The 25552-nt window shown below is 38.7% G+C and overlaps 1 protein-coding gene across 1 annotated transcript in view; it reads left to right on the plus strand.

Annotated features, from left to right (window-relative positions):
* LOC119562453 (nuclear pore membrane glycoprotein 210) overlaps window positions 1–23732 on the plus strand; it is a 586123-nt gene extending 562391 nt beyond the window's left edge. Inside the window, exons 17-19 of the mRNA XM_037875640.1 lie at window positions 6016–6066; window positions 23359–23430; window positions 23496–23732. Of these exons, the coding sequence (XP_037731568.1) occupies window positions 6016–6066; window positions 23359–23430; window positions 23496–23599 (227 nt within the window). The 3' untranslated portion in view covers window positions 23600–23732. The remainder of the gene's footprint in view (window positions 1–6015; window positions 6067–23358; window positions 23431–23495) is intronic.
* The last annotated feature ends 1820 nt before the right edge of the window (window positions 23733–25552 follow it).

A 25552-nucleotide genomic window follows, 5' to 3' on the forward strand; every position in this document is an offset into this window, starting at 1 on the left:
TCAGTATATTTTTAGTATTTTAGATAAAATTCCTACCCATTATTAGCCCCCTATTTTTACACAAGTACAACAGATTTGTATACATACATAGGCTGGGGTGTTGTAGGCCTTGAAAACTATTTTGTATGGAAATTGTTATTGGAACTGCTTACACTTTCACACTTTTCAAACGTTTGCAACGCAATTGAATAACCTAATTGTTTCTCACAGTGTAATAAAATCCGATTCCGAAAAAAATTTTACAATTACAAAATATCCAATCTCTCAAAATATTGGGTTGGCAAGAAAGTCATGTCGTTTTTTTTCAATATTTTCAAAGATGATTTATTTATATCAGGACTTATAATTAATCAATTATGTATTGGCCGTTTTGTTCGACCACTAATGACCATCTCTCGGGCAGCTGCATAATTCCGCGTTCGAAGAACTTTTGGTCTTTTCCAGCAAAGAATCGAGACAAGTGGTTTTCGACAGCCTCATCTGAATCAAAGTTTTTACCATTCAAAGAGTTTTGAAGAGAGCGAAACAAATGGTAATCTGAAGGTGCTAAGTCCGGACTATAAGGTGGATGTGGTAGCACTTCCCAATTCAGCTCCGTTAATTTTTGCCGAGTGACCAAAGATGTGTGGGGCCTAGCGTTGTCATGGTGAAAGACTATACCCTTGCGATTAGCTAGTGCCGGCTCCTTTTCTTTAATTTTTTCCGCCAAATTGGATAGCTGGCGACAGTACACATCTGAATTGATGGTTTCATTCCGTCCCAGCAGCTCAAAGTGCACTACACCCTTCCAATTCCACCAAACAGACAGCATAACTTTCCTCTGATGGATATCGGCCTTTGATGTGGCTTGGGCTGGCTCATCTTTCTTGCTCCATGATCTTTTTCGTTGGACATTATTGTAAACAACCCACTTTTCGTCGCCAGTAATGATCCGCTTCAAAAAAGGATCGTTTTTAATCCGTTGCAGCAGAGAATAGCAGATGTTGATACGCTTAGTTAGGTGAATTTCCTTTAAGTTATGCGGAACCCAAACATCGAGCTTGCTTACGTAGCCAAGTTTCTTCAAATGGTTTTCAACCGTTGTATGCGACACACTGAGCTTCTCTGACATCTCCCGCGTTGAATAGCGCCGGTTTTCATCCAGCAAAGCCTGAATTTGTTCGTCAAAAACGGCCGATGGTCGACCAGAACGTGGGGCGTCTTTAACTCCAAAATCTCCAAGCCTGAATTTGGCAAACCAGCGCTGACATTGGCGATCACTCATGGCATCTTTACCATACACTTCGCACAATTTTTCGCGAGCTTCGACCGCTTTTTTCCTTTTCGGAAGTAAAAAAGCAAAATATGCCGAAAATGCTCACTTTGGTCCTCCATGTTTAATTTGCTATAGCTTCCACAAATGTTATCGAATAATTACCAAATTTTCGTCGATAGTACCTAAGACAATAAGCTTTAAAACGATACTAAAAAGTGTGACCCTGGTGCTCGATTAGTCGTAAATAAATTAGATTAAAAACGATTACTAAAAAAAACGACATGACTTTCTTGCCCACCCAATATTCGAGAGCTAAGGAGCTTCCAAGGCCTTACAGGATGTTACAAAAAATTTGTGCAAAGTTACGCAAGAATGGCAAACCTTTAAAAAAATATTTAGAAGACCAAAACGGCAAAGACTCTTAAAAAGCATCACGTAAAACTTTAATACAGTTGATTCAGCTGTAAGAGTTTTTAACGAGTTAAAAGAAAATGTAATCGCACAAATAGAGTTAGTACAACCCTATTATAGTAAACAGGGAAGAACGCTATAGTCGAGAACCTCGACTATCAGATACCCGTTACTCAGCTAAAGGGACCAAAATTGAAACGGAGATATACAAGCAGCAAAGCGTGATTGAAATGCGCCACCTACCGGCAGTAGACAGATTTAAGCGTTATGGGCGTTAGAGTGGGCGTGGCAATCGATTGGATTAATCGATAGGTATTGACGAGACATTTCAGTTAAAATTTTTTATCTAGCATGAAAATTGTGGGCGCCACAGGCTTAAGCGGTTTGTGAGCGTTAGAGTGGGCGTGGCATATTCGCGTAATAAACTTACGCTGCGCTGAAGCCTACGGAATCAAAATCTGAAATCCCAATTCTCTATCTTTGAGATATGATATGGGAGAGTGCCACGCCCACTCTAACGCCCACAAACCGCCCAAAACTGTGGCTCCTACAATTGTGATGCTAGAATAAAAATCTTAACTGAAATGTATTGTTCTCATCAATACCTATCGATTGACCCAAAAAAAGGTTGCCACGCCCACTTTTTCGCCCACAAGCCGCCCACAAACTTCAAAAAATCGTAAATATGAACGTGGATATCTCGGAAACTGTTAAAGGTAGAGAATTGGGATCTCAGATTTAGATTCCGTAGCCTTGTACGCAGCGCAAGTTTTTTACGCCAATATGCCACGCCCACTCTAACGCCCATAACGCTTAAGTTTGTCTACCGCCTGTAGGTGGCGCATTTCAATCACGCTTTGCTGCTTGCATATCCCCTTTGGTCCCTTTCGCTGAGTAACGGGTATCTGATAGTCGAGGTACTCGACTATAGCGTTCTTTCTTGTTTTGTAAATAAATGTGTCTTCACAAAAACATTAGTCCAGGATGTGGAAACCCCTGAAGACAGATCGGTTTTAATCACAGAAACGCTTTGTAGAGCACTATCTTCAATCAAAACAAATATAACAGACACCCAGTGAAAATTCATATCGGTCAGGCACCCATTCATATATTTTACATGACATATTTTATGCCCAAAATCTTATATTCAGATCTAGATTCTTATTTAAAATACTTAGTCGTGAAAGAAATTCCAAAACAACTAAATATAGAAAACAAAGTTTCAGAAATTTTGCAATGGAAAGTTTTTCCAAGTTTTTCTTCACCCCACTTTAAATCTTTTGCACTAAGAAACGGGATATTTTAATTCTTTGCGAATCCTCGACATAGTACTTCCAACGAACAAATAGAACGGGCGCACTCTACTTGAACAGAAATTGTTCTCTGCATTGAAGGCGAACTTAATTTGATTGATTACTCGGAAATTATAACAAGAGCAGCACAAATATATAATTTAACAATATACTTTATATTCAACCAACGACCTTTTAATATTTTATATTATTTAATAAAATCAAACTTGATCAAACTCCTCAATTATTGCAACAAGCCAATCAAACATTATTTATTTATTTATTTATTTATTTATTTCGCCAACAGTTGGTACCTTAACTGGCTACTTGACTATTACTAAACTAAATACTAAGGGACGAAAAGAGATTCTAAAGGGTTTTCTTAATTAATTATCTAGTGAAGCATGGGTCCAGCCGCATGTGAGATGGAAGTTTCTTCCAGTAGAATAAGGCTCATTAAAAGCATAATTTGCTCTATAGGCCGGAATAAAAAAAAGGTTCAAATGACCTTAAATACCTACCAGGCACGGAAAAGCTTATTCTGCTCAGCAATGCAGGGCAGTCTATTTTGGAGGACAGCAGGTCAAAAATAAAAACAAGGGAGAACGCTATAGTCGAGTACCTCGACTATCAGATACCCGTTACTCAGCTTAAGGGACCAAAGGGAAATGGAGATATGCAAGCAGCAAAGCGAGATTTAAATGCGCCACCTACCGGCGGAAGACAGATTTAAGCGTTGTGGGCGTTAGGGTAGGCGTGAAAAATGCATTATTCAATAGAATAAGTTAGCCGCACACTTTGCTCTCTCTGAGCGCCGGCAGTGCTTTTTTCTTTGCCGCTAAGTTTGGCCGGCAACTATTTACATACACACACATACACGAGTAAAAACATTTCGCATTGTCTGGCTCTGACGTCATAGCTTTTTTTCTTGGGAGGTTTGTGGGCGTTAGAGTGGGCGTAGCAAAATTTTTTTTGGGTCAATCGATAGGTATCGACAAGACTAATACATTTCAGTTAAAATTTTCTATCTAGCATGAAAACTGTAGGAGCCACAGCTTAGGGCGGTTTGTGGGCGTTAAAGTGGGCGTGGCAGTCTACTGAAACAAACTTGCGCTGCGTAAGAAGCTCAGGAATCTGCACGCCAAATCTCAATAGCCTAGCTCTCATAGTTTCCGAGATCTCAGCGTTCATCCGGACGGACAGACAGACGGACAGACGGACATGGCTAGATCGACTCGGCTAGTGATCCTGATCAAGAATATATATACTTTATTTAGTTAGTGGTAGTTGACCTTCCAGGCATAAAACCATGTTGGTAAGGACTGATGATCCGACCAGAAAGAAAAGTTAGCAGCTTAGCTACAATTCGTTCGAACATTTTTGAGACATTACTTAGCTTTGCAATTGGCCTATAATTTGAAACAATATTTTTGTAACCTGACTTGAATATAGGAGAAACTGTGGCAAGTTTCCATCTATGCGCAAATACGCCAGTGGAAAGAGACTTGTTAAAGATCATTTTAAGGGGCTCACAAAGAACACCTATACAGTTTTTCAAAATAAATGGAGAAAGGCTATCGCAGTCTAATTTTCCTGAGTCGTTAAAACTCTCAGCCGCCATGTAGCAGTCAAAATCAAAACATGATCAAACTCCTCATTTATTGCAACAAGCTCAAAAGAAAATGTTACACTTTCACAATAAAGATAGACAAAATACGAAATATCACGTAGGAGAGGTAATCTACGAAAAGAAACACGTGAAAGAAACAGGCTTAGTTTTTCATATAACAAGAAAGAAAGTTAACTTCGGCAAGCCGAAGTTTGTATACCATTGCAGTTAAAATTTTTAAATTAAATTCCAAATTCTTAAAAATACAAAAGATAATATGTCAAAAAACACCGAAGCTATAATATGTTTCATAATATTTTTCCACCAATTTTCCGATCGTTCTTATGGCAGCTATATGATATAGTCGTCCGATTTTGATCAAATTAAATTCGAAATTCAGAACTTATTAAAAAATGTTATTTCCAAGAGAAGGAGTTTAAATGTTAAAAAACATCAAAGAAATAATTAAAAAAAAACTTTTTTTTTCCAATTATTCCTATGAAAGCTATAATATATAGTTGTTCGATCCGACTGGTTCCTACTTAAATACTACCTGCAAAAGAAATACGACTCTTGGGAAAGTTTCAGCCCGATAGCTTTAAAACTGAGAGACTAGTTTTCGTAGAAACGGACGGAAAGACGGACAGATGGACATGGCTAGATCGACTCGTCTAGTGATGCTGATCAAGAATATATATACTTTATGGGGTCGGAAACGTGTCCTTCACTGCGTTGCAAACTTCTGACTGAAATCATAATACTATCTACAAAGGTATAAAAATCAAGTAGTTAAGGAAAATCATCCTAATAAAGCTATTATAAATAGCAGAAACCGTACGCTTAATAAAGGTAATTTATAATAATTTGTCTCAAATTCCAGATAATGATTTCAATAATGTACAATTTATTGTTATTATTTCTTTCAACTACGCCTTCAAAATATTCCCACCCAGATCAAATTCACACACCCCGCATCAAACGGATATTGTAAACATCAGAGTCCCAGAGCGAGCCCAGAAGTCCGCTAACGAAAACATAAAACCTCCAAAGCGATCCCTAAAGTCCGCTAACGTAAAAACGATTTTCAGGCCGAATTAAAATTTGTAAATTTAATTAACAAATTGCAAAATCCTATTTCCGACTCTCTTGAGTTCACTTAATCAGTTTTTGGGATAAATCTCTTAAGCCGAGCTATGATTATTTGTCATTGAACTCCAGGCAGGGCAATCCGTTTTTGAGAATCGAATCGAGCAGTTAAACCAAGTCAAAAGTAAAAGGCACAGAATTGATAATAAGTTCGACCTATAACTATGTAATAGTGAATAACTGAAGTTTGCATTCATGAATTTGCATGCACTCTAGAGTTAAGCTGGTAATACATTTATATGTAGTCAACTATTATACTTTCGAAAATTTATTAATCTTTTTTTTCTTTCTATATATTGCAGTATACATGTCTTGCTTTGAAGCACAGGGCGTCACGCAAGTCAACTCCGAGGGTAAGTCTAATTAATCATTTTTTGGGTGAGCAACCTCCAGCAAAGGCAAGTTTTATAAAAGGTGCATATGTGCGTGGGGTAACCGCATTCATTCGTTCGCTCATCTTTTTAGAAGAGTAGAAACGTGTGATCGACATATCGGTGAAGTAAATTACAAGTGGTAAAATGTGTCTTGGAAATAGCAACTAATATAGCTACATGTAACTTTAATTATGGATTGAATACTTTTTACACTTTTCACTTTTATCTACTGGTCGAAAAATAATTACTCATTAGCTGACGGTCAGATTTTAACAATCTTCGGCGTGACGATAGGTATTGACAAAGGGAATAAATTAAAAAGTATTTTAAATTTTAATATTTGAAACTGTGGACTATCAGATACCCCTTACCCAGCTAAAAGGACAAAAAGGAAATGGAGATATGCAAAGCGAGACTGAAATGCGCCACCCCTGATCTCAATATATGGTTATGTGGGCGGTAGAAAGATTTAAGCGTTAGGGGCGTTATAGTGGGCGTGGTAAACTTTTTTTTGGGTCAACGCCCACTCTAACGCCCATAACGCTTAAACCTGTCTACCGCCGGTAGGTGGCGCATTTAAATCTCGCTTTGCTGCTTGCATATCTCCATTTCCCTTTGGTCCCTTAAGCTGAGTAACGGGTATTTAATAGTCGAGCTACTCGACTATAGCGTTCTCCCTTGTTTTTTTTATTTTAGTTCCCGAGATCACAGGATTCTTCCGGACGGACAGACGGACAGACGCACATGGCTGGATCGACTCGGCTAGTGATCCTGATCAAGAATATATATACTTTATGGGGTCGGAAACGCTTCCTTCTGCCTGTTACATACTTTCCGACGAATCTAGTATACCCTTTTACTCTACGAGTAACGGGTATAAAAAGGAAACTCAAAAGAAGTACAAAATTATAAAAAGAATACCGTTCTAAAATTCTGAAAATCTTGTCTCTAGTATGACTTAAATGCCTTGGCTTGTCAAACATAACCAACTCCTAAGTGAGAATTAGATGAGTTTTAGAGCAGGATACTTATCGGTTGATTGTATATTTGAACTAACATGATATCACGTGAATATCGGCAAAAAGGCCGGAAGCTTTATATGTACTCATAGATGACAAGGCAGCCTTCGATACAATCATCATGGAACAACTTATTTCTAATCTGGCAAACAGGGGTATCTCGTCCGAATTGCTCAATTTTTTAAAAACCTATATTACAATAACCAAGCAGCAGTTTCAGAAGGAGAATAGCTCTCAAATAAATATCAATTAAACCTTGGGGTAAAACAAGGATGTGGATGACATTATGGGAAACCTGCAGCATCATGAGAGGAAGGAATGTCCGCTGCAATAGAACAACCCTGGAATTACTTAAGTAGTTGGGAGTAACGAAATTTGAGAAATATGCAGCACTGAAACTACAAGAACCTAGGATAGCAATTGGCGGTACATGGAACGCTTTCTTCGTGCAAAAAAATATTAGTCCTAGCACGAAATGCAGAATTTACCAGGAGACGGCCATACTCTAAAGCCCACAAACCGCCTGTTGGGTCAGACACATTAGTTAATTAACGTCTCTTAATCCAAGCTCTTATATCAGCTGCATCGCAATAAGCATCTCTTTCGATCTCGCTCTCTTGGTTTGCTTTCTTGTGCCCCGCATTTGGCTGTCTTATTCTTGTAAAGTAGTTCGAACTTGTTCTCCAAATTAAATACGCTCGTTTCTCGCCTATTGTAATCTTTCGCTAATAAATTGTTAACCAGTACATAATCCAACAAAAATTTCGTACCTATCAATTGAACTAAAAATGTTTCTCTGCCCACAAACCGCCCAAAGCTGTGGCGTCCACAGTTTTGATGCTAGAATACAAGGGGCAAGGCTGAACAAGCCCGAAACAACTGTCCCTGAAGATTTTGAAAAAGTTTGCATGAGGAAAGGTAGATAAAATACAAAACGCCCAAAACAGTGACGGCCCCGTTTTCAAAAAATTATATTTAGAATACATTTTATTTTATTCCGCTTGTCAATTCCTACCAGTACGCAGAAAATTGTTCAAATCTGATAATTAGTTAATCTAACAAAAACACCTCTTAACGAAGTAAGGGGTTGTGACAATCGCACCTTTAACTTCAAAAAGTTATAATATTACATTTTGTGACGAAAAATATTTCAAAATTTTTTTTTTCCTAAAAATATATGATAATACTTTTTTCTCATTAAATTAATGTTGCATAGCTTTGGTCGTTCAAGTAAGCAAAAAGTGTTTTTCATACTAAACTGAAACGGGTTGAACTTTTTTTCGGTCAATATCTTCTAAACGGTAATTTATATATCAAAAGGAAATCCCATAGTTTTAAATTGAAAAGGAAATCGTTTAAACAAATTTTGAGGAAATCTTTTTAAATCTATTGTACTTTGACAAATTAAGCAAAAGAAGCGTGATTAGTATATTGAATTACCTTTTTTCGACAAATAGCACGTATCTGGGATTTCAGAAAGTCGTAAAACAGAAGTTTTCTTTCTCGAGCTTCTTGATACACCAATAAAGATCCCAAAACAAGCCCACAAATATTTTTATTTTGCAAGGTCGCCCAAATACTTATTTTTTGGAATAAATTTTGACCGCTCCACTCTTTGAAATTTTCACTTTTACAATTTCCACATTTATTATTTGAAGTTGGTTAGCTGAGTAACGGGTATCTGATCAAGGCACTGGAATATGGCGTTCTCCCTTGTTTTAAGATTTATTAATTTATTTCGCCAACAGACAGGTCTTAACTAATTACTTAACCAATAAAAATATCTTAACAAGGCCTTTCTATACCCTTCCAGACGGTATAATGAAAGAGACGTTTCCGCCGGAACGCACCCCCGTACCCCTCTACACCCATAAAGTACATATATTCTTGATCAGCATCATTAGACGAGTCGATCTAGCCATTTCCGTCTGACCGTGATCTGGCATTCGAGATAAACCCTTCCCAAAGTCGTACTTTTATTTCATGTACAACTGTATCCTATAGCTCCCATAGAAGGGATCAAAAAATATTTTTTTCTAAATGTAAAAAATGATAACTTTTGTGGTTTTTTGATATATTAACTTCTGCTCTTGGGAATATTATTTTTTTTAAATTTCAGAATCTCAAATAAAATTTTAAAAAAAAATCGGACGACTTTTCCATAAAGCTTCCATAGAAAATATCGTATATTTAGTGTCAAAATATACTTAGACCATTATATTTCGTTTTCGGTAAGAATATAGGGCAGTATTTGTTAATAAGACATTATCTTAAAATTTCTGTAATTAGTTTTTAGTTTTATAAAAATTTGCTCCATGAGCTCTGTACATACAATGCTCCTACGGGAATGACCTGCAAGTGTATAGCTTCCTTTCTTGTTATTACCATCCCTAGACGAACTTGGATCCAAACGCATGCTATGTGGCATACTCTTAAATATATGCAAGAACCTGAACATGGGCTCTTTTAAAGCGTAATTTGTTCATAGGTATTAAAAGCATTGCATATGCCTTAGGAATAATGTCGTGGATGTGCTCAATAAACAGAAATTAATAATCGAAAACAATTCCTAAGTCCGGGCACTCGATTTTTGAGGCACTTAAGAAAAGCGCAAGTATTCGCATTCTCTCATACCTAGCTTGTGGTGCCTTCGAAATAACCCAAAATAAAATACGTACATACATACATTTATGTTTCTCGTTGGCGCCTGTCGGCATATTAGCACAGAGTAGTGCTTCGGGTAAATTCAGCGACGCAAATAAATCCACCTACTTCTCAAATAAACGAAAAAATTACAATCGCTGATGTTTTCATTTGATTAAAGGTAATCAGTTCAGATACTTAGGGATTTCCAGCGCCAACACAAGAATTTACATTGAGATTTCACCATGCAGGGCCCCGGCGAAGAAGGTCAGGTTTTATGCGCGGATGCAATACTGTGGAAAAACACATCTCAAACATTCATGAGAAGGTGAAGCTATGCGGAAGCCAGGAGAATGCAGGAGTGCATCAGTGCAGACTGCAAATCCTACAGGGCCACTACCGACAGTTATCTAGCATTCAGACACAAATCGAAAATTGAATACCGTTTATAATAAGTGCGCGGGCCAAGAAGATCGATTTATAGCCGCTAAAGAATCCTAAGTGGACGGGACATGCTCAATGTTTCCATGGCCGTCGGGCCACCACATTTCGACTGCAAATATGCAGCATTTAAACGGTTTAAGAGCTCATTCCTGAACATAGTGCATAACGATCAAAGCCTCCCACGATATTTAAATTCAATTGCCTTCTAAGTTGTTTGTCTGGTTCGGCACTCGAGGTTGTTAAATCCATTCAAGTTACGTGGGACAACTACAAAAAGGCATTAGAATGTCTAAACGTGCGCTATGACAATTACGTTTTAATCTTTTCATATTACATATCCAGCTTGTTCGCGATGCCAACGGTGAAACATCGTGACTCCACAGCATTACCAGGGCTAATCGACAATGCATGAGCAATACGAGGATCATTACTTTCTATCGGATCTACGGAACAGATCATGATTACCATTATGATTCACATTCTTCGGTCGAAGGTCGACTACGAAACTAAAACAAAGTATGATATAAGGCAATACTATGAGAAATTGGCAACGTGGGATGATTGTTGCACCATTCTCAATCGTAGAGTTATATTTCAAAGGACGCCGAGCTCTGGATCACCGTACAACATACCGTACACTCACGGGCTTCGATGACATTATTAAGCACGACAGTTTCCTGCATACACTGCCACTCAAGCGGGCATTACGTTATTCGCTGCAAGGACTTTACCGAGCTGTCGATTCAGCAGCGCTATGACGACGCCAGAACTGCAGGCGCTTGCATTAATTGCTTAAACTAGGTTACACAAGCTTCTATCACCAGGAAGTACAAACTCACCCACGGGCAGTGGTTTATGACTCAGCCGTATACAACAGCTAGCAGTACACTACTTGCACGCTTCAATCGGCAAAGCGATATTCCAACAGCTCTCGTCCTAATTAGAGACAGGCAAGGACAACTTCATCTTTTCCGAGCCTTACTCGACTCATGCTCGGAGATGAGTTTTATCACAGAGGAAACGGCAAAGCTAGAGCGACGTCGATTGTATCAGGAAGTTAGCGAAATCTCAGACACCAGGTAGTCCATCACATCTCTCGTGACCACCACTTTAAAGTCTCGCACATCAGATTTTAAATGATCATCAACCTTTTCCGTAATCAAGAAAATTTGTGCTGCACAACCTCGGGATTCGTACGATGCATCTCGCTGGGACATATTCGGATATTGTCTTAGCAGATCCACAGTTTTTTAGGTAAAAAAAAATTAATGTCCTGAATAATACAGAAGGAGAGATTCGAAAAGGAAAGATCATGCTTGACGACGAAAAACCATCGCTACTTAAAACAGCGTACGTCTGAATTGTTGGCGGTCACTTCAGTTCGGGTGAGATTCTTTAGTGTCATCTCACAGGGCAGGCAGACGCACTTCATCAGGCACTCACAGCACTCACAATTAAAGAATAATCGCAAAGTCAGCCAACATACACCAACTACCTTTCCAGGAGTTAGTTACTCAAATACAGGTCAGGTTGCCATTTAAGACGAGTCCTGATAGACTTTGACACTAGAACAGGAATGCACTAACCAGACTTAAGTCACTGGAGAGCCGACTAGATCGAGACGCGCCACTCAAGGCAGCATATGTTCTGTTCTGAAAGGAGTATGAATCCCTGGAATATATGTCGGTTGGCAAAAATGTAGATGAGAGCCAACCGCATTACTACATTCCGCATCATTGCGACCAGAAAGTCTTTCGACAAAACTTCCGGTCGTATTTGACGCGTCAGCGCCAACAGCGCTTTCAGCGGATTTAATGGAGACCCGACAAAGACGAAGAAATTCAGACACACAAATGGGACGTCAGCAGCAGCGTATCGTGCCATACGTGCATTTCATCACATCGCTGACCTCTATAAAGGCCAATTTGACCAGGTGCGGAAACTCTTCGTAGCGACTTGTAGATGATCTACTAACGGAAGCAGACGAGATTAAGGAATTGCGGATCAAGAAGGATGACATCGTTCAACCAGTAGCCAAGCATTAACTAAGCTCAAAAGCAACTCATCTCAAATCACTCCAAGCACTAAAGAAGAAGTTTTTATTAACTTAGAGGTAAAATGTGTTACAAAGTCTCTCGGGATTGGGTGTCAACCTATTGGAGACGTATTTCTAATTAGTTCAAAGGACAAAGATCTCAAAACTATGCGCCGATTTATCCTATTAGTAGTAGCCATCTTGTTTTACCTTCTGGGTTCCATAAGTCCAGTCATACGCTGCAAGATTTTATTTTATTACAGGGTGTTTCGATACAAGGCCTTGACTGGGACACGCCCATCGACGAGAAACTGAAGGCGCGCTGGGGGAACTTCTGGAAGATTTTAGAAATTTAACTCTATTGGAAATTCCACGGTTTGTCCACACGATTCACTTAAAGAAATCCGAGTTCCATGGAGTTTTAGACACATCCAAACGAGCTTTGGGTGTTGTATCTACATACGGACGGAGACTCAAAGGTCTAATGTCGCACAGACTAAATCCATATAAATACCCAAGCTCGAGTTGTGCGCTGTAGTACTGCTTAATCGGACGTGGAAAAAATTAGCCACAGCTCTGGGTTCGTATTGTACGCGCACGTACTTTTGGACCGACTCAACAACCGGGCTTCAGTGGATTAAGATGTACCCATAAAGATTGGAATGCTTTATTGGTAATAGAGTCTCTGAACTACAACAGAGCTCAGAGGCGGTTACTTGGCAATAAGTCCCATCGGCTAAAAATCCAGTGGACATTGTCTCACGCGGTTGACGCACCATGGATATGATCTCAAACATCTGGTTCTCAGAACCACCATTTTTTGCTGCATTATCAGAAAACTGGCCGCGTCAACATATTAAGATTCCATCACCAATAATCGAATGTAATCAACCTACACTACTCTGCAAAACAGTAGATCTAACAGAAACAAACTGAATCTTGAGAGACCTCATCTGTAACTGTTCGTCGTACATCAGAGTACTTCGCATTGTTTCATACATGTACCTCAGCGTAAGTAAGGTCAAGCCAGACCCATCCATACAAGTTGATAACATACTCCTTTTGGGTGCAGCCTAATTGAATCTGACTTTCTGGAAAATCGTTTCGAAAATTCAGAATTCAGAAGCATACGCATCCAAAATCTTATCTCTGAAAGGAAACCTGGATCTGAAGCCATGTTTTTAACGACTCACGCCATTCTTACAAATTCGGTTTACAACGGCGTTCAAGTGTGTGTGATGAGAGCGGGTGGTAGGTTGGCACAGGCTGACATACCATTCGACGCCAAACTTCCGGCCTTATTACCCGGGACACATCCATTCACCAGGCTTGATTTGTAGTTTGTACATAGAACCAATCTTCACGCTTGACCCAAGCTTCTGATCTCACTTTTTCGCAAAAAACTTTGGATATAAACGCATGCTCACTGGTCCGACGAGTTGTTCGAAGGTGCATAACGTGCTTCCATTTCAAGCCTCCTTTGCTGAAACAGGTTATGGAAGACCTGCCCGCAAATCGGTTGCAAGGAGGTCGACCGTTTCTAGTTTCAGGCGTTGACTTCTGAGGCCCATTCTTCGTCTCATGTAGAATCAGGAGCAAGGCCCCGTACAAAACGTACTGTGCCATTTTCGTCTGTTTCACATTAAGGGCAGTTCATATCGAACTCATATCGGAGCTTTCAACCAATGCGCTTCTGCTTTGCATCATAAGATTCGACGCTCGTAGAGGCATAACGCAACCAATGTCACCGGTGCAACCACAAAATTTGCAGAATTTCAAACCTAAATTCGTAGCAAAGAGGCTTGGAATTTTCTTGTATCCCTCCTAGAGCTCCTCATTTCGGCGGCCTGTGGGAGGCTGCCGTAAAGTCTGCGAAAATGCTGGCACTGAAAAACATAGCGCTGTAGTATGCACATACATTGAATACCCACTGTACCGAAAGTACTTAAAGGGTAAGCACTGTAACACTTTGTTGCAGTGTTTACATATTTTAAAGTCCCCTAAGTGGCCGAAATATGAACCGATCGCTATGGCTTAGCCCGCACACAGAAAGTGCTAGCGTCGGCATAATTGCAACGAACGGACAGCATATGCATACCCCTCGCGCCTCCACTCGAGAGCGCATAGCAATATATATAAGTACATTCCTTTATACATAAGTATATAGGTACATAGCCGTCTCTCTGCCGCCGCCTGCGAGCAGCGCAGCTACGAGACTTAGCCTTAATTAGACTTAAAGAATATTGTAAAAATCAGAGACTCTTCGATCGTTGGAGCGGCACCATTGCTGCTCCAAATAAACCCAAAAATAAAACTAAATAAAAATACAAATACAAACTGAAACAATCATATTTCATGGCGACCGTGACTAGAGTCACAAGGAGCAGCGGATCAGGAAGATAATACATGGAGGATATACTAAAAAATAACCCGTCTGAGTGAGTAGAGTGTGCGTGATGGTACGTGGAGGTCAGAAGAATAAAATTAACAAAAGAATAGCCCGCCTAAAATGGCTGTTATTTGCTCAACCAACACCGCCCGCATGGAGTACAGCGCAAAAACTTTACAACGAGCTTGAATTTTTAAGGGAAACCCTCCAAAATAGAGTGCCACAAGTCACAACTCACTCAGAAAATCAAATACAAGTTATAAATAAAAAACTAATAACGAAACCAAATATTCCCAAGCCACTGCCGAAACAACCACAAGTCTGCCCGACCGACTGCCCCGGACCTCTCAACTCGCGGCATGCAATTCCGCATGCATGAAGCCGAAGACCAGTGCGAAGACCAGCGCCGATACCGCCTGAGCCAATAGGCCCAGGACAGCTGCAGCAGTTATCAAGCGTGGGAGGCACGACCGCCACCTGCGCCTTCGAAGGAACGTCAGCGTAGCCAAACTGGCGACGACCAGCTGACGTAGAAGGAAGAAAAAGAATCCAACTAAGCTGAAAACAAATTTTTTTTTTTACCCATGCACTGCGTTGCATAATTTTTTTGATTGCACTACGATGCATATTTTTTTTATATAATATAATATTTTGTAAAATTGAGCGGAACTTTTTCTGCCCGATTAGACGTGTAGCCCGTAAAGCTATGCAAAAAACTAGGTAGGAAGTTTGTTAATTTAAATGCGCAAAAAACTAGGTAGGAAGTTTGTTAATTTAAATGCGCAGTAATGCGATAAGTAAATTTTCAATAGAAGATCATAATAATTTTAATTAAACACTTTATACACATAAAATACAAGTATATGCAAAACCCACCAAAATGACTTTGGACATAAAAACAGTGGATTCCACTGCCAATGTCATCAATAAGGTAGAATCTAGCAACATCAATCTATATTGGGTACATATACTCTTGATAATCATTGTTGTTATCATGTGCACCACTTTCTTTTACAAAATTTACAAGATGCATAATAAATGTCTGAGAAAAAGGTATATGAGCCAGGGAAATGACCTGGATAAAATATAAGCAGCAAAACAAATAAATAATAAAAAAAACAGCACAAACAACAGTGATTACACATAAATGTTAGCACCTAAAATCTAAGAAAATGAAATAAAAAAAAATATATAAAAATATTTCAATATATTCTTCTTACAAAGTATGGCTAAACTAAAGGCATGGAATGGAACAAATTGTACGAGGAATTAGCAAACATTAAAACTAATTTTGACAGATCACACAAGTCACTAACCCAGAATAGACCTATCCAAAAGAACACGGTTAGGAAGCATGTTGAAATATTAGTAGAGTGCTTTAATGAAGCGCGAATGCTAATACATGATCACAGGGAAAGATTATCTCAAAATCATTGGTCACAGGTATCGAAACTTTTGATACGACTACGATCTAATTTAATATTTGTTAAACAAAAGTTCAGTTTAGAATTATCGGTACCAACCGTTCTAAACACTCCAATAGAAGTTGACACTGCACCTGACCCGGAATCAACAGAAACGAACGAATCGGAATCAGAAGAGCTTCCCGAAGTAAACCTCAAAATAGAAGATGAAGATTTAAATAATCTTACTATTCCGGCGGTATATACTGATCTGGACAATTCAACAGATTCAGATACTTCAAGTGTAATAGAAAACAAAATAAGTAACTCTATCACAATGGCACAATCAAATATTGACTTTATTAATACAGCATCCAAGCTTATACCAGTTTTTGACGGTAAGGCTGAAAATTTAACAAGTTTCATTGATGCTTTACAAATAATAGAATCAATAAAAGGCGAGCACGAAGAATTAGCTTTTTCCATAATTAAAACAAAGCTAAAAGGTGTCGCCAGAAATCTAATCGGTAATGAAACAACAATTACTGAAGTGATTTCCAGACTAAGAGGCAACGTCAATGGCGAAACTGTTGAAGTATTATCAGCGAAGCTTATGAACTTACAGCAGCGCAATAAAACTGCTAACCAATACACACAAGAAATTGAGCAGATGACGAAAGCCTTAGAAGGTGCATATATATCAGATGGTTTATCTTTAGAGCTAGCCAGAAGTTATTCCACGCAGCATGCAGTCAAAGCAATGACTAAAAATTGCACAATCGATAAGGTAAAACTTATCATGCAAGCTGGCACCTTTAGTACTATGAACGATGCCGTTTCCAAATTTGTCAATAGTTGCACTGAAGCAACTGGACAGTCAAACACCGTCCTATATTTCAAGAACTATCCACAGCGCGGCTCAAATCGCGGCCGTGGAAATTATAGAGGTAATTATCGTGGTAATCACAATAACTACAACAACAATAACTATAACAACAATTACCAAAATAACAATGGAGGACGAGGCCAATATAGAGGAAACTATAGAGGTGGTAGTAACTCGAACCGAGGCCACAATGGCAATAACCAAAGCAATGTCAGAATTACCCAAAATACTAACCAAAACACATCGGAAAACTCCCAAAGCCCTTTAAATACTCAACAATAAAAGAAGTCAGAGTTCACACTATTAATCTCAGCCAAAATATATTCATTTCATTTTTCAATGTAGCTACTGGAAAAGAACTTATCTTTTTAATAGACACAGGTGCAGACATTTCCATTTTAAAAGAAACTTCGGATAACTTCCAAAACATCCAAGATGGTTACATCATAGACATAAAAGGCATAAGTAACGAAATAACTAAATCCCAAGGTATAGTTTCTATAGAGATACAGACAACTAAATACATAATTCCACACGATTTTCATATCGTAAATTCACATTTCCCTATTCCATGCGATGGAATATTAGGCATCGACTTTATTAAAAAATACAACTGTCAATTAGACTTCAAGCCATCTGAAGATTGGCTTATAATTAGACCCAATAATTTAAAATTTCCAATTAATGTACCAATAGCTCATAGTGCTGGCAATAATTCAATACTTCTGCCAGCAAGATCCCAAGTTATTCGGAAAATTGAACTTAATTCAAAAGAAGACAGTGTATTAATTCCAAATCAGGAAATTCAGTATGGTATTTACGTTGCAAATACCATAGCAACATCCAATAATGCCTTCATAATGCTAATAAACACAACAAATACCGACCAAGTAGTCAGTACAGATAACCTAACATATGAACCACTTTCGAACTACGATGTAGTCAACACAAATCCAGACAATAGAAAAAAATCAGTACTATCACAACTTTCAAAAAACTTCCCTACACAGTTCAAGTCACAGCTTTCTAGCTTATGCACCCAGTATAGCGATATATTCGGATTGGAAACCGAATCAATAACCACAAATAATTTTTATAAACAAAGACTGAGACTAAAAGATGATGAACCAGTCTATATAAAGAACTATCGAAGCCCACATAGTCAGGTGAACGAAATACAAAAGCAAGTAGGAAAATTAATCTCTGACGGGATTGTCGAACCGTCAGTATCCGAATATAATAGCCCATTGTTACTTGTTCCTAAGAAATCATCCCCCGGGTCAAATGTAAAGAAATGGCGATTAGTAATTGACTACCGCCAAATTAATAAAAAATTACTTTCTGATAAATTCCCATTACCTAGAATTGATGATATTTTAGATCAACTAGGTCGAGCTAAATACTTTTCATGTCTTGACTTAATGTCAGGATTCCATCAAATTGAACTAGAAAAAGGTTCAAGAGATATAACGTCTTTTTCAACGAGCAACGGCTCATATCGCTTCACGCGATTACCCTTCGGATTAAAAATAGCTCCTAATTCGTTTCAGAGAATGATGACTATTGCGTTCTCTGGTCTAGAACCTTCTCAAGCATTCCTTTATATGGATGACTTAATTGTAATTGGTTGTTCCGAAAAACATATGCTTAAGAACTTAACAGATGTTTTTGAGAAATGTAGGAAATACAACCTAAAGTTACATCCAGAAAAATGTTCATTTTTTATGCATGAAGTGACTTTTCTAGGTCATAAATGCACTGATAAAGGAATACTTCCAGATGACAAGAAATACGATGTCATTATGAACTACCCAGTTCCGCACGACGCGGACAGTGCTAGACGTTTCGTAGCATTCTGTAACTATTATAGACGTTTTATAAAAAATTTCGCCGACTATTCACGGCACATAACAAGATTATGTAAAAAGAATGTTCCTTTTAAATGGACGGATGAGTGTGAAAATGCATTTCAATATTTAAAAACAAAACTTATGGAACCTACATTGCTACAATATCCAGATTTCACTAAAGAATTCTGTATAATAACAGATGCAAGTAAGCAAGCATGTGGAGCGGTTTTAACTCAAAACCACATTGGTCTCCAACTTCCCATTGCATACGCATCAAGAGCATTTACAAAAGGTGAAAGTAACAAATGTACTACTGAGCAGGAATTAGCTGCAATTCATTGGGCGATATTACATTTTAGACCATATATATATGGAAAACATTTCTTAATAAAAACAGACCATAGACCTTTAACATACCTTTTCTCAATGATCAATCCCAGTTCTAAACTGACACGTATAAGGCTCGAACTAGAAGAATACGACTTTACAGTCGAATACTTAAAGGGAAAAGATAATTATGTAGCCGATGCGTTATCAAGGATAACCATCAAAGATCTACATAATATAACTGGAAATATATTGAAAGTCACTACTAGATATCAAAATAGACAAAAATTCCGCGCGGAAAATCAAGAACAAGAATTGCCTATGCAATCCTTAAATAAAGCTTCTAAGCCCAACGTATACGACGTCATAAACAATGATGAAGTACGTAAAGTAGTGACCTTGCAGATAAAAAATACGTTATGTTTATTTAAACAAGGCAAAAAAATTACTGCAAGATATGATGTCAGCGATTTATATACTAATGGAGTTATTGACTTAGATCAATTTTTTCAAAGGCTTGAAATGCAAGCCGGTATACATAAAATCAGCCAACTCAAAGTGGCACCGTGGGAAAATATCTTTGAACATACTTCAATAGATAATTTCAAATTAATGGGCAATAAAATCTTGAAAACATTAAGAGTAGCGCTACTCAACCCGGTGACCCAAATAACAAATTTAAAAGAAAAAGAAGCAATTTTGTCTACATTTCATGACGATCCAATTCAAGGAGGTCATACTGGCATATCAAAAACTTTGGCCAAAGTAAAAAGACACTATTACTGGAAAAATATGTCTAAAGATATAACTGAGTACGTAAGAAAATGTCAAAAATGCCAGAAAGCCAAAATAACTAAACACACAAAGACCCCTTTATCAATTACTGACACACCAATAAATGCTTTCGACAGAGTGATAGTGGACACTATTGGTCCACTACCAAAATCAGAAAATGGCAATGAGTATGCAGTCGCTTTAATATGTGATTTAACTAAGTATTTAGTTGCCATACCTGTTCCGAATAAAAATGCTAATACTGTCGCTAAAGCAATATTTGAATCTTTTATCCTGAAGTACGGTCCAATGAAGACGTTCATTACGGACATGGGAACAGAATATAAGAATTCAATTATAGACGATTTGTGCAAATATTTAAATATTGAAAATATTACATCCACAGCACACCACCACCAGACAGTTGGAACAATAGAAAGAAGTCATAGAACTTTCAATGAGTACATTCGATCTTACATATCGGTTGATAAAACTGATTGGGACGTATGGCTTCAATATTTTGTCTTTTGTTTCAACACGACCCCCTCTATGGCACATACTTATTGTCCATATGAGCTAGTATTCAGTAAAACAAGTAATTTACCAAAACATTTTAATAGCATAGATAGTGTAGAAGCACTATATAATATAGATGACTATGCTAAGGAGAGTAAGTATAGATTAGAAATAGCCTATAAAAGAGCTAGAGTTATGTTAGAAGCAAATAAGAATAGAAATAAACTACTATACGATCATAAAGCAAGGGATATAGATATATCAGTAGGTGACCAAGTTTTATTAAAAAACGAGACAGGTCATAAGTTAGATCCTAAATATACAGGTCCGTATATAACAAATAATAAACAAAAGAAACAAACAGTTCATAAGGATAGATTAAAAATCTTTATTTCATAAATTGCACTTAGTATGGCCATACAAAGACACACATACATAGATAAATAAATACACATATTCTCTTAATAATTTCATTTTCTTTGATTCCAATAACAAAATACAAAAAAAAATAATAAAAAAAAAGTGTATTAATTAAAAATTTTTACTATAAAAATAACTTCATTATATTACGTTATTTTTCAAAAGGAGGGAGATGTAGTATGCACATACATTGAATACCCACTGTACCGAAAGTACTTAAAGGGTAAGCACTGTAACACTTTGTTGCAGTGTTTACATATTTTAAAGTCCCGATCATAAACCCTAAGTGGCCGAAATATGAACCGATCGCTATGGCTTAGCCCGCACACAGAAAGTGCTAGCGTCGGCATAATTGCAACGAACGGACAGCATATGCATACCCCTCGCGCCTCCACTCGAGAGCGCATAGCAATATATATAAGTACATTCCTTTATACATAAGTATATAGGTACATAGTCGTCTCTCTGCCGCCGCCTGCGAGCAGCGCAGCTACGAGACTTAGCCTTAATTAGACTTAAAGAATATTGTAAAAATCAGAGGCGAATTTGACCTTCGAAGGGCTTCAAACAATTTTCGTCGATGTCAAAGCAATGCTGAATTCCATGCCAATTTCACCGGCATCTGACGATCTCAACGACATCACGGCAGTTACCCCAGCACACCTGTTAATTAAAAAATTCATTAGCCAGCGTTCCCAAAGAGCACCTGTACCATTCCAAGGGTGATCCCCAAAAGGAAGTACGTCGATAGGTTCCAACGGATTACCTACACCAAGCAGCGCTTTTGGAATGTTTTGCAGCACGACTACATACACAAACTCCAGGCGCGTGGAGAGTGGACAAAGGGCTTCCCAAACATTCAGGAGGGTCAGCTGGTAATCGTCCATGAAGACAACACTCCGCCCCAGCAGTGGGCTCTGGCTCGTGTGGTCGCAGCTATTCCAGACAAAGGTGGTCTATCAAAGCAACTTATCGTCGTCCAGTTCATAAATTGGCGCCCTTCCAATATCATCAGCTTTGTAATTTGAAAGCTACCTCTTTTAACCCGGGGAGGGTGCGCCAAGTGCTAAATCCTGAGAAAGCGCTTTATTGAAGGGAAGTAACTCCAGTCCGCATGATGTTAAGCCATTATCTCCTAGAACGCCGTACCAAAAATTTGATTGGTTCCAGACAAGGAGCTTCCGACAAACATTATGGGGAAGTGTTAACGCGTGAGTTGTCGAAAAAGTCACTGGCGTTCGGAGAAGTTCGCACAAAGCGGACAACGAAATTTCCAGCTTATGTTGTTTTTCGTTTATTGGTGAAAAGTGCCTAACTACAAAGAGTGTACTAAAAGCGGCAAGAGTCCAGAGCATAAGCGAAAGCAACAAGCAGCTGGCGGAATTTGCGGCGGCTAATATTGCGAGAACAAAGCAAGATGAGGAATTTTGGAAACATGTCCATCAACAATCTGCCTATCCCTGACTGACTTTGATTTGATTGGGCCAGAATTCATCACTATAAACGGACTGAAGGTGTCACTTGGGTATTCCAAGCCAAAATTCACGAATTTCAATTTAGAGCCATCTAGCCCCTTTTTTAACTAATGGCTTGAAAATTATGCTGGCTGTATCAACGCCTAGCTTGTTCGCATCAAATTCACATACCGACTCCGATTTAACGTGTGCTGTGAATCTGCCAATATGCAAAAATGTAATGCTCGGCACAACTTCGAGTTGATCACAGCTAGCGACCTGACCACCTATGTGCCTTTTGTTCCTATGATGCTTCTTATGGTTTTTGGTTGTAGCAGGAACCGGTGCGGAGGGTATCGGGTCTGCGGCGTCCACTTGACAGAAACCCAACGAAGCTCAAGCGAATGGATTAACCACTTTCTTACGCTGACATTGGAAATATCAGGAACCAAAGTGGAAAAAGCCGTCAAAAACTTTGAATTTATTTCCTTGTAGAGACACTTAAAGGCACGAAGTTGCTCCATAACTTCTCCAATAATAGAGTGTGAGTCATTACTCACAACACAACTGTCACACTGCCACATTACGATAGGTTAGGCATATTATGTGAAATTTACGGTGACAAAGCAAGGAACAGAGAACCGCCTCAAAACCGCGAGGCTGTGGAGCTGTGACTTCAGCGTTGCATTCAGAGCACGTATAAAAATCCACAGCCAAGGAGAAACGCGTATGAATGGAAAGAAAGATAATCAGAGACTGATTTATTGATCAAGTAAAAAATACAAAATGAATATGTTCAAATTTTAGGTCTGCTGAATTATTCGTAAATTAGGTGTCGCTTACCCCAGTGTGCGACGTGACATGATCGGCTTAATCGGAATAAGTTAATTGGGTTAGATGGGAAAAGGGTAAATGTTAGGGTATGTAGTTAGTTAGCTTTTTAAAAAAGCCTAAAACAAATCTTCTGGACAATTTCGAAATTAACAACGTCCACACAGCAATCATAATTAAGCGACCTTTGAATTACATATTTAAGTTAATGATAGAAATACTACTAATAATTCTGCTTACCAAAAAATATTAAAAGGACTTTTAAAATATTTAATTACAGTATTCCAAAACAAATCGGTGTCCAAGCTGGGCAGTTCTCCCCATTTGTTGCATCAGGCCGAAAGACTTAGTGGTGAGTCCGTTTCTTCTATTTTGTTTTCATATTCAATTCGTTTAATTCGCGAAACTATTCTACAGGTCGACGAAGTGAGAAGTCAGATTCATTTTCGGAGGCGTATATATATGGACACCCTCGACTAAACTCCCCATACAGATCAGAAAACCCTTCTCGCTTTAGTTAAATGTATTGTTAAGACTATCCCTAATCCATTATTGTCCGGTTATAAAATATAGTAAGATGAACCCATGCTGTACTTATATATGTAAGTGGCTCATGTATCTTAATTTAAATATCACACCAAAGGCGGATTAGGGCCTTAAATTGAAAAAAAAATCTATGAGTTTAATTGCATTTGATGCCAGTTCCTGGTTTAAAGAACATATTTTATAATTTTATTGTGGTATCTTATCTATTTCTGCTGTGCTAGAAAGCTTAAATCGTTATTTGCATCGCTATAGAGAAATGCAGTAGGATAAGAATGCCATTTGAAGTATGTCATGCCCACAAAAGCACCTGAATGAACTTCACTGAAATGTTGGATTTTGCTACATGTTTTTGATTTTAGTAATTAGTTGCAGCATCTAGAGATCATGAAATTGGTTCAGTAAGTCGTTTCGACCCCATAAAGTATATACTTGTAAATGCTTGATCAGGATCACTAGCCGAGTCGATGAAGCCATGTCCGTATGAACGCTGAGATCTCGAAAACTATAAGAATTAGAATTTTGGGACTTGGCATGTAGATCCTTGGACTTTCTGCGCAGCGCAAGTTTGATTCAGCAGGGTGCCACGCCCACTCTAACGCCCAGAAACGACTATAATGCTAAAACCTTAGACCCTAACGTCTAGCGCCCACATTTTTTAATAATATATACAAATGTAAACGAGAATTTGTTCCCATCAATATTGAAATCGGACCAGTCATTAAAAAGTTATATAGAAATAACAATCGATATTTTGCCATTCAATCGAGTTTGCGCCCCACATGCAGCAAATCAGCTGTTTTTCCTAATACGTCACCAAGCCGCTAGGGGCGCTATAAGCTGTGTGGCGCTATAGGCTGGTGGCGCTATAGAAGAAGAAGGAGATAGTTTGTGCTAGGTGGTGTTCTAGGCAAGGTGTGTTAGTGAAAAATGCAACAGCTTTATCCGCACTCCCTTAAGATTTTATAGTTTCCGAGACGTCAGCGTTCATACAGACGGACAGACAGACGGACATGGCTAGATCGACTCGGCCGGGTCGGAAACGCTTCCTTCTACCTGTTACATGCCTTTCGACGAATCTAATATTCCCTTTCAATCTAACAGTAACGGGCTTAAAAACAAGAGAAAACGCAATAGTCGACGCCTTGGACTATCAGATACCAGTTACTCAGCTAAAGAAAGTTCTATATTGCAGACCACAAGAGCGCCATTTAGCGTTCCTTCCTAGGTGGCGTGTTAGTGAAATCTCTCCATTTTATTAATTTTTTATTTATTTATTACTTTAACCAGTTACACGGCCTGTCGGCTACCAGATACTCGGCGAACTAGTGCGTAGTAACAGATAGAGTTCAGAGAGAAAGAAGTTGGAAGTCACGCCTGCGTGCCACATTCCACAGGAGGATCAGCGCCTAACAATAGGACTCCAGGTGGTAGATGTAGGTCTAAGTCAAAGAGTCCAAACAGGATCCGTGAACTTTGGACCTGGAGTAGAGAGTACCAGCGGTTACCGGATGCCCTATATAAGGCCGCAGAGCTCTGGGAGCTGGATCAGTCGATCCCGTGGAGTCTATCCGTCAAGATCAGTCAGGTATCAAAGTCAAAGAGCCAAGACAACCAGCATTACTAAACAACAAGTCAAGATCAAGTCAGGTATCAAAGTCAAAGAGCCAAGACAACCAGCATTACTTAAACAACAAGTCAACAACAACAACAAGTCAAGTCGTCGGAAGCTTCGCCGTGGGAAGCCTACAAGGTGTAGGACCGCTACGTCGCGACGTTTGGGAGTGAGACATCAGGAATCTCCGAATTGAGACACAGGTAGCTGAGGTCCAGAGGGCATCACACGGCTAAGTTTGATTCCTACTTTGTCACGACCACACCCTGACATATCGCCCGGCGGGTCCGTCAGAGTCGAGCAATAGAGTCCTGTG

Source organism: Drosophila subpulchrella, unplaced genomic scaffold (assembly GCF_014743375.2).
Source record: "Drosophila subpulchrella strain 33 F10 #4 breed RU33 unplaced genomic scaffold, RU_Dsub_v1.1 Primary Assembly Seq48, whole genome shotgun sequence".
In the NCBI taxonomy this organism is placed as follows: Eukaryota; Metazoa; Arthropoda; class Insecta; order Diptera; family Drosophilidae; genus Drosophila; species Drosophila subpulchrella.